We start from the raw sequence: 14,712 nt of genomic DNA, 5'->3' as shown, positions 1-14,712 counted from the left end.
GTCACTCAGTTCTTTTTCTCAGCAATCACAGCAATTGCATGTGCAGAGAGACAGGGATTTCTGCTTGCTTCCTTTTAAACCAGACTCCTTATTTTTGCCCTGAAATATATTAAACTGTTTTATAAATGGGACAGGGCAACATTAAGTAATGCTAGGGAGTGGGGAGGCCACCTGCTCATCTTTTTTGCTACTGGTTACAACCCACTTACAGCTTTGATTATCTGCTGCATTCATGCCAATAAAACACACACACACCCCTCTTCCTATGTTCATGGCACGCACGCTCTGCTCAGTAAAATACATTTTCCAGAATATATTATCAGAATAGTATAAATAAAATACACATAAAGGGGGGGGGGAGCTCATGCTTCATTATTTTTAAACTTTCACCTACTCTTATGGAGAATAATACAGCTTATTTCCGAAGGGAAATCTAGGTGAGGTTTTGTTAAATCAGCTTGGAAGTGTTATTGGCTCTGATAGAGTATGCAAAAGCATGCACAGGGTTTTAGTCATATGCTATAGATTTTGTTTTGTGATAGCCTCTAGCTAATATGGTATAGCGTAGTACTATTGGCATTGGACAGCTGGAGTACCCTGTGGCCTCAGGTCTTTTACTGATGTTTCATATGCGTTAGAGGCAGGAGAGCAAAGGGCAGTTCCCTACCTCCTCACTTTTGCAGACAAGTACAGCTTGAAAGAGAATTACAAGGGGATTCTCAGCCCTTTATTCTGTTCGCTTCATAAGTCCTTCTGATGCCTTTACAATAGCCCATGGCCAGTACAGAGGAATGCTGCCCATTCATGTAATAAGCACGAGTTTTCTGTACATCTCTTATGATTGTTAAAGTCAGTGTGATCATGTTTTGACAAGTGAAGATGTTGACCAGTCTACTACCCAACTGCATATACAATTGTTGGCTGGATGAGCACCACAATACATTTCTCTGATGGCACAGTTGGTTCTTTGAGTGTTATTCATTCTTGTAGAGAACTGAGTAACATTTAAATAGAAATATTTTCTCCATCTCTACAAGTAACGCAGTTGACTTCTTCATTTATTTTCTGCCTCTGTGCCCTGCTCCACTAGCCCATGGGCTTGCGGGAGTGGTTTAGTGCAGGGATGTCAAAAATACCAGAGTGATTCATTCTAGTGCTTATAAGAAACAGTAAACTCACAGCAGAGCCAGCAGAGCCCCACTGCCTTGGCAGACGCAGGGCAAACACTGCAAGAGTGGGAAGTCACCATTACTTGTCCACACCCAAGCAAATGTTTAGGCATTCTTTCTACACAAAGCAGCCTACTTCGGTTTGGCCCATCAATTCACCTGACCAGTGAGGCCATAGATGGCTACTATCCAAAGCTTACAGATAGCTCTCCTCTCTGGGCCAAGAGCCCAGCATCCCAGGGTCTACAGATAAACATAGCATCAAAGCAAGCCAATTAGTATATACGAAAGGAAGTGAATATAAACATATATGAGCTCTTGAAACAACTACCAAATCGTTTTGGAGTTATCTTGACTACCAAGATGGCATTTTAGGTCTTCTGGAACATTTCACCTTTAGTTTCAACACACTCTGAAGCTTTTCTCCCCCTTTATGACTTCACAACAATGATCCCTTCACTGAACATCTTCACCAGCAGCTGTCACAAGGCAGAATACTTGCTCTTAAGCAGCCATATTTTACTCATGAAAACTTTAAAAACTACTACTATAAAGGAGTTTCATCGTACAACAGAGCTGCTTTGATAATTGCCAGACCCTAGGGGCACCTAAATGCCAAGGTGCCCATTTATATCACCTAGTCACAAGCCATGTCAATACATATTTTTATGGGGAAATTGAATTTACGCCGAGTCTAGGTAGAGATGTATGAATATAAATGACTCAGATGAAATACGGTGTCCAAACCTATCAAGTCAAACTGCAACATTTTTTTAAAAAATGGAAAATATTCCTTTCATAGCTTCTCTTCTCGGAAGTATTCATCTATGGAAAATGCCATTCCATTTGGGATACAGTGAAAACTTACTTATCTGCTATTCACAATTCATCCTCTTACTGAAGAAGGAACCATTAAATTTGTACAATTGCCATAGGTCACACTTTTTTAAATAATAATAATAATCCATTGACTTCAAACAATAAAGTTGTTTCTCCCTACCATTATTACATTTTTTAAAAGTGCCACAAGGTGGAGGGAACCCTGATTCATATGTGGTGTTCATGTAAATACGCTAGAGAGTATTGAGAAATGATTCACACAGAATTAAAAAAGATTATAAAACTCACATTTCCCAAAAGACTGGAGGCCTTTCTGTTAGGGATAATAGGTGATGACATTCCAAAAAAGGCACTCAATGTCTTTCTGTACATGACTGCTGCAGCTAGAATACATTACTGCCTAAACATACACAGGTACTTCAAGCCCCAAGTAGCCACCAACTAGCTTTTAATGTATTGTATGTAGAAGATGGATGTTCTCTGTCTATGTTTGCATAAATGCTTAGCTTTGTTTCAAAACTGATAGTTTTACCTGGACCAGCTTCATTGATAATAATTGTGATTTTGAATTATATTCAACGATTTCCCATTTATTTATATGTTAAACTAAAATGGCAAACACTTGAAATTAAAATACGTATGCTGCTTGCCTGTTTTATGCAAGCATAGGGCACAATCAAGCCAAACTATGCACCTTTTAACTAAGCTTAACTCTCTCCAACTGAAATAAATAAGACTGACCATTTTTAATTTGTCTGGATCACTACCACTTCTGCATTCAGTGTGTAGACACATGGCTGGATATTTTAGGGGGCCTACTGTGGACCCACATTAATATTGATTCAGCACTAGACAGACATCTTTGCTGTATTCCCAGGCAAAAGAACAACAGCAGCAACAACAACAGCAACAATAACTGTATACTGCCCTCCATCTGTAGGTATCAGAGCGGTTCACAACATAAAAATGACATTTTTACAGTTAATGGCATTTTAATACCGTTTAGGGCACAATCTCGTGGTCCCAAGGGTCACAGGATAGAGTGGATCTTCCCCCTATCCATGGAGAGGGAGATGTGCAGGCTGAAGGAGAAGGTCTACTCTCTCAAGCCTCCCTTGTTGTTATCACAGAAACCTCTGCTCTGTACTGGTGGTGCTGCAGTAGTGGTAACGGCAAAAGAGCAGCCATTCTGGAGACAGATTAAGGATGGATCACCCAGATCAAAAACCCTTCCAGGCTCCTAACACACACCCAGAATGGGGTAAAAGTACATTAGGTATACTTATATTCTCCCCATTGGGATTAATATGAGGGGAAATCTTCAGGGGTCACACACAACTGCCCAGGAAAAGAAGGGGGGTGGGGAAGCAGAGAAATGCTGGCCAGAGCCTTCTTCCCTGCCAGAGCCTGACCAGACTAGATTGGGCAATGTTTCGTGTTCTGGTTTCGATGGAATTTAGTGTTGTGCTAGAATTGTTATATTTGATTTATTTCTCCAGCTTTATCTTTTTAAACTGTTTTTACTGTACAACACTCAGATAACCACTGTTCAAATCGGAACTACAATAAATAGCTTGTTTTCTCTTGTATTCTTTTTAAAAGTTTTATGGTTGTTTGCAAAATTTTAATTTCAAAGCATAAGAATATTTGTACGGCATAATTCAACAGCAGTGCAAAAATATTGCCATATTGATGTCATCATATTTGTTTTCTTGTTACTGTATAGAGAAGGACATGGAAAAATGTCTGTCTTTGCTGTCAAAATGGCCTTGGCAACACTTTGTGGAGGAAAGATCATGGACAAATTGAGATGTAAGTCTTTGTCCTCTATTGTTTATATTTTATTATTGTTGTTCCTTTCCTTTCAATATGGAATAGAACCAGAATTTGGTTTAGATAATAGTGATATGAATCAATTCATGGTTTCTTTCCAGAATTCGGGTGCTGAAAGATTCCTCTTATGCATGGTCAAATGTGTTGAGTGTCCAGCATAAAGAAACATTTTCATGGTTTTCATAATGAAATATATTTTGCACCCCACCATCACTGAAGACCAAAAGAGTTACTCTACTAAACAATGCAGAGTACAAAGTCCACCAGCAGTAAAACTGCTAGCACATTTGCAAAGCTAAGCAGGGTCCAGTACGGTTTCAGATTAGATGGGAGACTGTGTGCTGAGATTCCTGCATTGTAGATGATTGGACTAGATGACCCTTGGGATGAGAGCTAGTGTGGTGTAGTGGTTAAGAGCAGTAGACTCATAATCTGGTGCACCGGGTTCCTGTCCCCGCTCCTCCACATGCAGCTGCTGGGTGACCTTGGGCCAGTCACACTTCTTTGAAGTCTCTCAGCCCCACTCACCTCACAGAGTGTTTGTTGTGGGGGAGGAAGGGAAAGGAGAATGTTGGCCGCTTTGAGACTCCTCCGGGTAGTGATAAAGCGGGATATCAAATCCAAACTCTTCTTCTTCTTGGGGTCCCTTCCAGCTCTACGGTTCTTTGATTCTATTATACTAAAACAACAGGACACTACTGAATTGGCAGCCAGGCCCAAGTTTGAAAAGAACTAACAGTGTTTTCTGCTATAAGCAGTTTTCTGTTTAAGTTTTGCATAGTCAACATCTGTAAAGCATTTAACAATTTTAAAGAATTGCTCTTTGACTCAGAAAGCAAGAGCAGAAAAGCAGTTAGCAAAATCTTTGGGAAACATGCATATGTATTAGAAAGATTGATCAATTAAAGCTTCTTTAATCAGGTTGCAGCCCTAGTTAAAACCAATATGGATTAAATTAATCCATTCATAGATCCAAACACATAACACACAAGAGGCACAGACACAACTTTATTGTCTGAAGTGAAATCACCCTTTATAATGCATTGAATATTTTAAAGCGTGCACACAAATACCCAGCTCTCCAATAATCCAAATCAAGGATGACTACCTGTGGCCCTCCAGGTGTTGTAGGACTTCAACTCTCATCAGTCCCAGCTGGCATGACCAAAGGTTAGTGATGATGGGAACTGGAGTCCAACAATTTCTGGTAGGCCACAGGTTAACCACCCATATCTAAATACTCAGTTCCCAGATCATGGACCACCTCTCCCCATTTGAACCAAACCAGACCCTGTGATAGTAATCTGAGGCTCTTCTCGTGGCAACACGAGAATGGGCTCCCTATCTGTGGAATGCTCTCCCTAGGGAGGCTCACCTGGCACCTTGCATAACTTTAGGTCCCAGGTGGGAACATTCCTCTTCATACAGGCCTTTTAAATATGTTGAGGGGAAGGTTATTGTTTTGTTATGTATTTTGTATTTTTATACTGTAAGCTACCCAGTGATCTTCAGATAAAGGGTGGTATATAAATTTAATAAATTTTCACCATTATCATTATTTGAAGCAGAAAGTTGCTCCAGGGGCAAGAAGTTTGCATTTTGAACTTTGGATCTCTTTTATCATGCTAAATTACCATTTTTTTCTGATTTGCATCATTTTTTCCCTAAAACTAGAAAAGAATTTTGAGCATTAGAAAAGTACTTGCTTACTCCCTTTAGTGAGCCCTAACAAAGGTGTATCCCTTCTTTTGCAATATAAAAAAGGGGATAACTCTAATTATTATTTTCATTTGAAAAGAAACACTGTTAGATTTGTAACTAGTGGCTTAAACCAAATAAACCATTTCATATTTTCCCCCTTTATTCCATCAGATATTTTCTCAATGATTTCAGACACCAGCGGTGTAATGGTTTATGGTAAATATGACATGTTTCTGCGAGAAGTCCTTAAACTACCCACGGCAGTCTTTGAAGGTCCTTCGTTTGGATACACAGAGCAGTCAGCAAAATCCTGTTTTTCTCAACAGGTAGATAAAAACATTCACTGCCTCCTTTTCGCCCTTCCCATAATGACATTCAGTGAAAAAATGTTGTGTGCTTTTTATTTGTCTATAGTGTAGATTGTGTACTGGACACTTTGGCAATTGTAAACATGAAGAGAACTGTATTTTGTTTAAGAACCAAATTAGATATGACTTGGAAGATGTGTGAACGATCTCCTAATATGATTTGGAAAAAAATACTAACAAGATGCTGTGGGGTAGCTATGAACTGGTTCAGAGCAGCAGCAGCAGGAGGAGGAGGAGCCCCTATATTGTTTTCCGAAATGCTCCTACATAAGTATGGATTATGATTAGGGCTCAGCTCTCAGGTGGGCACCACTGGGAGAAGTTCATGGTGAGCCCTGGCACATCTTTTTCTAGAAAAATAGCACTGGTTATGGTAACAATGATACTAGATTTATAGACCAATAAACTATTGCCTTCAGTATTATAGAGATGAGCAATATTGGGACTAGATATGCACTGAGGTTTGGTCCTTCCCAGTTCTACATGGACACAGGACTAAGTCCAGCCCATCCTGTTTATGTGCAGATTTAAATGGAAAATCCTTTAAAGTCTTCAAGTAATGCCATTTAAAAAAAATACAAGTACTTACAAGATGGTTCCAGGACTACAACACTGCTCCTGATTTCCCCTACTCTTTTTCAAAAGGCTCCCAAATAGCTGACTGAGATGCTCAACAGCCTGGATCAACTACTATACAAAGCTTCTTGCCTTTGAATTACAACAGAGCAAATCCCCCTTGTAGCAACATGGACTTGATGCATGGGCGTAGCCAGGGGGAGGCAAGGGGGACAGCTGACCCCCATCAAGTAAAACAATAGAAATACTTAACTAACTGACCAATCACATTGGTTCTGCCCCCTAGCAAAGTCCTGCCCCCCCCCCCATAAAAATCCTGGCTACTCCCATGACTTGGTGTCCCTCAGAACTCTTCTTGGGCCATACCCTTCACTGGCTCTGCTTCACTCCTTCATTGTGTCCTTGACCTCTGATAATGTCTGGGTGGAGAACAGAGAGGTCCGTGGAAGTGTGTGTAGAAGCTAGCCTACTATACAGAGATGAAATTACATCTGTTGCTTTGCTCACTTTTGCTCCAGATCCTGCCTATCACTTAAAGGTTGCCTCAGATGGTTGCCCGGAAAGGAATGCGTCTCAGTCTGAAAAGAGTTCCCTTCCCCTGTTTAAGATATTGAAATGTATCTGCTTAATTATTTCACCCATATGCGTGTGACCCATGAGGAAAGTAAAATTCCCCTTTCAGCTTGCAGTGCTAAATTGTTTCTGCTTTGTTCATGTAAACAGAAAAAAGTCACACTGAATGCTTTTTTGGACACTCTCATGTCTGATCCTCCACCGCAATGCCTGGTCTGGTTACCACTTCTGCATCGATTGGCAAATGTTGAGAATGGTATGTAGTCAAAGAATGAGTGGCATGTGGAATATCAATGTGGTTCACAATGATTATGTTTTCCCCAGGAAAAGTTATTGTTCTTGAAAAGGAAGAATGGCTAAGAATGTGGTGCCAATTTCAGTTCCTAATGATAAGGTCAGCCTTGTCCATTGATTTCAATGTGCTCAAACATACTGAACTCAGCATAGTTTCAGGCTGCAAGTTATAAACCTAGTTAGTGTTGTCCCTCTTGCAAAATCACACACAGCATAAACTGATATGCTTGCTACCTTTAGTATCTCTCCTTCTGCCTTTGCAAGTTGACCACCGTAGATTCTTCACATCCACACTAGTCCTAGGATGGAATTCAACACCCCATTAATACAATTGTTCCCTCAGCACCAGTATTTCTGCTTGCCAGACAGAACAGTCTCCCTTAAGACTCCCTCCGTGTGTTATTATGGAGGTTTTCCTGACTCCAAAGCAGATTTGGGGGAGCAGTGTGGGGAGGAGAGGGGGGAAACCCCACTGAGCTACTGGGAGTCTTTATGCTGGCTTCAGCTAGTGCACTGGGTTAGTTAGTTGAATCCAACCCCTCATTCTTTCTTCCACACTTCCACATTTTCCTGTTTTGGTTTTCTGCTGCTATAAAATGTTTTCTCTTAGACAGTAGCAGATGCTTGTTTGTCTTCATAGAAAACTATGAATCTTTTAAATTTCAAGAACCTTAAGAATAACATTTGCTGTGGAAAATGACTTCAGACACAAAAGCAGGTTGCTAAGACCTGTTAGTGGCTTCAGTTTTAACGCTGCGCTGATTGTCCTTTGTTTTGTTTTTAAATCCATCTCCCCTTGTAGTCTTCCACCCTGTCGAGTGTTCCTACTGCCATAGCGAGAGCATGATGGGATTTCGCTATCGATGCCAGCAGTGTCACAATTACCAGCTCTGTCAAGATTGCTTCTGGAGGGGACATGCCAGTGGTTCCCATAGCAACCAGCACCAAATGAAAGAATACACGTCATGGGTAAGGGAAGGTTCATGAATTGCTGCAGACTGTTTGAACTCCACCAGTCAGAGAAAATCTCAAGGATGGGAGTTGGAACTGACCGAATCGTTTTCCCTTAAAACCACATATAGGAAACTAACTTTGCCAGTTTAGCTAAGCGTCTCTGTAATGGAGAAGCCCCAGTTGTGGTCCTTGTTCCCAGTCAGTTCTGAGATGAAAAATGGGAAGAACTGAACAGTATGGCTATCCTCAGTGTGGATTTGAGCAGTCCAACATGTTAATACTGTTCTGGATGTCAGGAGAGCTGCAGGAAGGTCTTGGAATATAAAACTATTTCCACAGTAAGTTGTTCATTTTTGTAGGACATAGTCAAATATGTTGGCTTTTCTCTCATATTATCTGCTTTATATGATAAGAGATCTATATCTAAAAGAAACTCTGGCATCTAAATGGAATCTTAAAAATCTAGATCTAAGAAGAACAATGGAAGATGTTGATTTACCATTCAGCTACTTTATGAAATATGTTTATATAAAGTCAGTAGAAGTGTAGGCATGCTATATATTCATTAACATTCAGCCACCATAGTTTCTTAACCTTTTTCAGACTATCTCTAACAACATGAACTCTATAGTGCACTCAGATGAAACATATGTGTGATCTTGTCTCATTTTGGTAACTGCCAGTTAGCTACGGAGTCAAGTGTAACATTCTAGTTCTAGTTTACAAGGCTGTGAACAGCTTGGAACCAGTTCTCTAAAACAATGCCTCCTTCTGTGTAGACCATCCAGGTCTCCATAATCTGCACTGGTTACCCTGTTAGCATGCCATAGTCCACAGGTATACATCTTACTGTGGGACAGAGGAGGGTTTTCTCCATGGTGGCTCCTGAGCAGTAAAAAGATCTCCTCTCGAAGGTCAGGCAGGCTGCAACCATGGAATGTTTATGTCAACAACTGGAAATGTACCTGTTTACCCAGGCATTTCCCTGACTTATTATTGTTGCTGCTATTATTATTATTATTATTAAAAATTTGTACCACCCTTCATCTGAAGATCACGAGGCAGTTCACGATACCAGTGCCAGGTATTGGTGGTTACTGCAATTTATATTTTAACTTTGTTTATTGAACTGTTTTTATTTTGTGTGTTTCGTTTTATTTATTTGTAAACCACATTTTAGCTTCTTTCTGAAATTAAAGGTAGCATGTGCATTCTATTATTAATAATATTCAATAAGCTTATTTCTATAAGAGTCCCAGTGTATGGCCCCCTTAAGCCACAACTCAGTTAATATAAATTTCTGGGACTTAAGCTCATATCATATGTGAGTCTATGCACATTTGAGTCTATGCAACAGATTATATATATATATATAAATAAATTACATGCTTTTAGATTCAAAAAAATGTTTAGGGGTATGTGTACCCTTGTGTCCCCCCAGAAAAAAAGCGCTGAATACAGAGAATATCTTACCTGCGAAAGCTGGAAAGGAGGGAAGTGCAATAAGGATAATGAAAGCAAACTAAGCAATTGCAGTACAAACAGCATTATATATTAAAGCTGGTGCTTCTGAAATTAGAATGATATATAATTGGCAATGATTAAGAAATCAGGGTTGCCATATTTCAAAAAGTAAAAACCAGGACACCCCAAAAGTTGTTGAGAGCTTTTTTTTTAGGACAAAGTGCTGCCTTTTGGAAATCCCAGACATCAATTCCAACTTTGAAATCCTGGTAATATCCAGTAAAATCCAGACATATGGCAGCCCTACATAAATGAAGATAGGTAGTGCAGAGTTAGGTAGTGAATCAGGAATATGGAAAATATTATTCTAGTAATAGCCTCTGAACTCACACTTCTTTGGCATGGATTACCATGTTTTAAGTGTTTTAAGTATTAAGGACTGAGTAAAATGGGCCTGAATGAAGTATGATTCACCATAATTATTTTATTTTTCAATCTATATTTTTTTGTGTGGGTCTGGTTTGATTGAGTGTTGTGCACAGCTTTTTGTACTGATGATGTGTACCTTAGAAACCCAGTTTATGCAAAGGTCTGCACAATTAGAAAACAAACTGTATCTGATCCTGCCTTTGTTCATGGGTAGAAAATTCTGCCTGAGGCTCATACACTCAGGTACCTGGTTCCTTTACTGGGGAAAAAACAACTCATTTATACCCTCCATAGGCTACTAAAGGAAGTGTACGTACTCTATACATATCTGTTTGTTGTCCCTAATCCTTTTAGGGCAAACATGGTCTTTTCAGTCATAGAAATGTTTGCTCTCTTCCACTTCTGACTATCCACTTCAGCAGCTTTTCAAATGTCCTTTTCACCTGGGATTGTGCCAGTGGAGAGATCAGATGCCGGCCTTGGGTCCTCTCTCCCACTCCTCTCACTGTGGGAGGTAGGAGAAAGATGAACTGGGAGATTCTGCAGCTTCTCTCTCTTTAAAGGATTTTATTTATTTATTTATTTTTATTTTTTTAATTTCTATACTGCTTTATATTTTAATAAAAAATATCTCAAAGCAGTTTACAGCATATTAAATCAATAAAACAATAGCCAGGTGATGTTCCTCAGCCTCATGAGGATGCAACTCAGGACATAATACAGAGCTACTGAATAAGTGGGTCTTTGGGTGGGGCAGGGGGAGCTATGCCTTTAACTAGTAGAGCATCGCTTTGTTTCCCCATAGTTCTGTGGTTGCAAAAACAATTTAAACCTTACCTGTCCAAATTACCTTTACCTTCCTTGTTCCTCCCAGAAATCACCTGCTAAGAAGCTAACTAATGCACTTAGCAAGTCTTTAAGCTGTGCTTCCAGCCGTGAACCTTTGCACCCAATGTTCCCTGACCAGCCTGAAAAACCTCTAAACTTGGCTCATATTGTGTAAGTATTTGTGTGCTCTGTAGATAATATCCTTTGTTCTAGGTGACCTACTGTTCATCCTGGTTTGAAGGCAAATGGAGGGAGGCCTCTTCATGTGTTCTCTAGAAATGCTGCTTATTAAACTATCCAATTGTATTATGGATTTAAGCGTAACTTAGCTTCATGATACTGAAAAGTAACAGGAAACACTGATATATTTTTTTCATTTTTGCTTAGCATCATAGTATGGCATTCTGAAATATTGGTGTGTGTTTTTAAAAATTTCACTTTAGTGAGTCTTCAGTATACCAGGAGGCTAGAGCTGAATGATTCTGCTCTGTTTTGACCAGTGAAACAGTTAAATATCTAAAAGGTAAAGAAAGGACAGTAGAAATTGACATGCTCCAATATGGAAGCAGATTTCAAATTATTTATCTTACCAGTTCTCTCAAAATTGAGATTTTCTAAAATACATGCCTCAGTTCACACACAGGCAATGGTTTCCTGCAGGAATTACAGTTATGAATTATGAAATCTGATAGCCTGTGTGAGACAAGGTGGAACAAAGGTGCTTTGAATTGTTTCCTTTAACTGTTTCACATAGCTATGCCTTGATTTTTCCATAACTTAGATATGTATTATGTGGCAGCTACAATGTGCTCCTTTTAAGAAGTAGGGAAGCGCAGTCAAAAATGTAGGAAAACTACATTTCTACAAACTAAAGAAATTGCCATTTGAAGAAGTAGGAAGTTCATCTCTCAGCAGCCTTTTCAGGGACCCTGTAAGTCAAGGGTGAGGAAGCTCTAGTCCTTAGGCCTAATGAGACCCACTAGGCCATTTTGACTAAGCCCTGCCCACTGGCCCTGCATCTGACATCATATATGACATCAGAGTGGCTGGGCCAAAAAAAAAAGTTTTCAGGCACTGCTGATCAGATGATTGATGGTATCTGCAAAGCCATTTGCAAGGCACTTTGAAGCTCTGGCTTGCCGCTGATTGTTACTGCTTCAAGAGAGCCCTGCATAGCTGACAGTCAGCTGATAGTTGGGGCTGTCCCATGGGATGTAAAGCACTAGAGCAGCCTTTCTCAACCTGTGGGTCCCCAGGTGTTGTTGAACTACAATTCCCATCACCCCTAGCTAGCAAGGCCAGAGCTCAGGGATGATAAGAGTCGTAGTCCAACAACATCTGGGGACCCACAGGTTGAGAACCACTGCACTAGAGGAAGTGCGTTGAATTCAAAATGCTTTCTCAGAGACTTCAAAGGTCCTCCCTATAACTGTTGATCAGCAGTTCCAGCAACCTCCTCTGAACTTGGACAGGTGTCAGTCACCTGCTATCATTAGGAGCCCTGATGATTTGACAGGCAGACAGTCCTGCCTACCTGTCAAAGTTGGCCCACAGGGATGGGAGAAATAAGTATCTGGAGTTGAGGAAGATACTGGTGATATCCAGGAATGCAGAATAAAAACAACCTTGATAAAAGTATTTACATGAAGCACTCCATACGCAGGACAGGAAATCTGATTTCTGGGATTGTGGTTCTGTGAGAGGTAACTGACATGCTAATTCAGCATGTTAAAATCTGGCAAGCTAGAGATCCAACAGCAGCCATATACATTCTAATCAGTGCTGCTTCAGATGTACATGCAGAATCTCCAATCCTATCTCTGTGTACATAACAACTGGTGTATTTTCCCAGCACCAGTTACTCCAAATTCCTATGATATATATTTTTCACCTCTCTTTGGAAACAGTCATTACAAAAACTGGTGTTTGGAAATAGCTTTAAAGCAGGGGTAGCCAATGTGGTACCCTCCAAATGTTATTGAACAACAACTTCCAGCATCCTTGAGCATTTGTCATGCTTGCTGGGGCTGATGGAAGTTGTAGTTCAACAACATCTGAAGGACAACCACATTGACTACTCCTGCCTTAAGGCATGCACAGAGGAGCTTCTGCCACTACAGAGTTGTGAGAGGATACCTTTGTAGCCTCAAAAGCCTGCTCAAAAGCTTAGTTGGCTTAAAAGAAGCAGCATGTATTATAAGCTCTGGACTTCCTTTACTGCTCAGTTCAAAATCAGATCAATAAGAAGTGGGCTTCTGATATTCCAGTGATTTCTTCTCTGAGTCCCTAGAGCATCTGAGTGACTTGTAGATAATTATGTTCCCACAAGCACTTTTAAATTATACATTCATATAGCTGAATGGGCACAGGGATATATAAACATTCAGATAGTCAGCTGTTTAGATAGAATCATTCTGACAAGGATAATTCCCAGCATATTCAGATAATAATTGTGATTTGCTTAATGGGGTTTGGGTTTTTTTACGGTAACTACTACTACTACTGTGGTTCTTAAAGTGGTTCAGATCTCCATCACAGAGATTTATTTTTATGTTCTGTGTTCCATTTACCTCCAGTCAAAACTTCCTTCATGTGGCTGTTCATTCTGTATTCACTGTTGCATGTGTTTTGTAGAAAATACAAGGAACATTATATTACATAATGCCTGTCTGTGGTTGGCAGCACTGTTGGAAGTCACTTAGCCTGCTTTGACATGAAGACTCTCACGCAGATATTAAATAATGGGCTATGATTATTAACTAAGATCAGTCTAAAGCAATGAGCTGTCATTGGAAGACTGAACAGTGTATTGTTCTCATTATGATGAAGCTGTAATGGAAGCACACTATTTGTTTAACCTTCCCAAATCATAGAATCATCGATAGTGCTTTTCAAAACAGCATCTTACTTGATAATTCCTTTTAAATTAAATTTGCACCTGCTAAGAATATTAGTTTGAAATGCTAGACCCTCTACTTATTCCATTCCTTAGATGTCAAAAATAAAAGGTTGACTACTTAAGTCAGGGATGGAGAACCTGTGGCCCTCAAGATGATTATGGAGTCTATTTCCCATCAGCCACAGCAACCATAGCCAATGATCAGAAGTGATGTGAGACCGCAGTGTTTGGAGGACCACAGGTTCCCCCACCCAGGTTAAATGGAAGCAAGCTACTGAAAAATTGATGAAAGCCAAATGAATCAAGCAGTTATGCTCAAAAGGAAACATTTTTGTGAATAGTTGGTGTAATGCTATGGTTTATAGCTGAGAGCCATATCATATTGATGAGAGTTTTGCTATTTAGTTCAGGTTAGTATAGTTAGGTCTTCAGACTTGCACTTCAATGAAAATCGCAAATTAGCCAGTACCTTCATGGTTTAAGAAGAAAAGAATAACTGTATGGGGACTTCAAATAAATATGCTGCAAATATGTGCATTTTTCCACTTGAAATATCTTTCTGTTCAAAGCAGAGCCTTCATTCCTCCCCACACCCCCACTTCTCCAGCTGGGGCCAACACTAAAATGCCTTCCTGCAGCATTCAGATACCAAGCTATGCCTTCCTCTATCCCCTACCTCTCTCAGTGCCTCCTGAAGCAGGTCACCTAACTCTCCTCCTTGGCAAGGCCCTAAACAACTAGTCTTATTATACTATATCTCCACTTGCAAAAATCTGAGGGGGAG

At 40.0% G+C, this 14,712-nt stretch overlaps 1 protein-coding gene across 26 annotated transcripts in view; it reads left to right on the top strand.

The window, feature by feature from the left end:
• The window catches only part of DTNA (dystrobrevin alpha), a 190,010-nt gene that overhangs the window by 127,319 nt on the left and 47,979 nt on the right, over window positions 1-14,712 (top strand). For all 26 annotated transcript variants that reach the window (XM_081013829.1, XM_081013811.1, XM_081013831.1 and 23 more), the window contains 5 exons: window positions 3,736-3,821; window positions 5,715-5,869; window positions 7,211-7,316; window positions 8,157-8,323; window positions 11,076-11,200. In XM_081013829.1, coding sequence (XP_080869955.1) covers window positions 3,736-3,821; window positions 5,715-5,869; window positions 7,211-7,316; window positions 8,157-8,323; window positions 11,076-11,200 — 639 coding nt within the window. The remainder of the gene's footprint in view (window positions 1-3,735; window positions 3,822-5,714; window positions 5,870-7,210; window positions 7,317-8,156; window positions 8,324-11,075; window positions 11,201-14,712) is intronic.

This window comes from Podarcis pityusensis (assembly GCF_964106645.2).
Source record: "Podarcis pityusensis genome assembly, chromosome: 7".
Classification (NCBI taxonomy): Eukaryota; Metazoa; Chordata; class Lepidosauria; order Squamata; family Lacertidae; genus Podarcis; species Podarcis pityusensis.
This window is presented reverse-complemented; position numbering and strand designations above follow the sequence as displayed.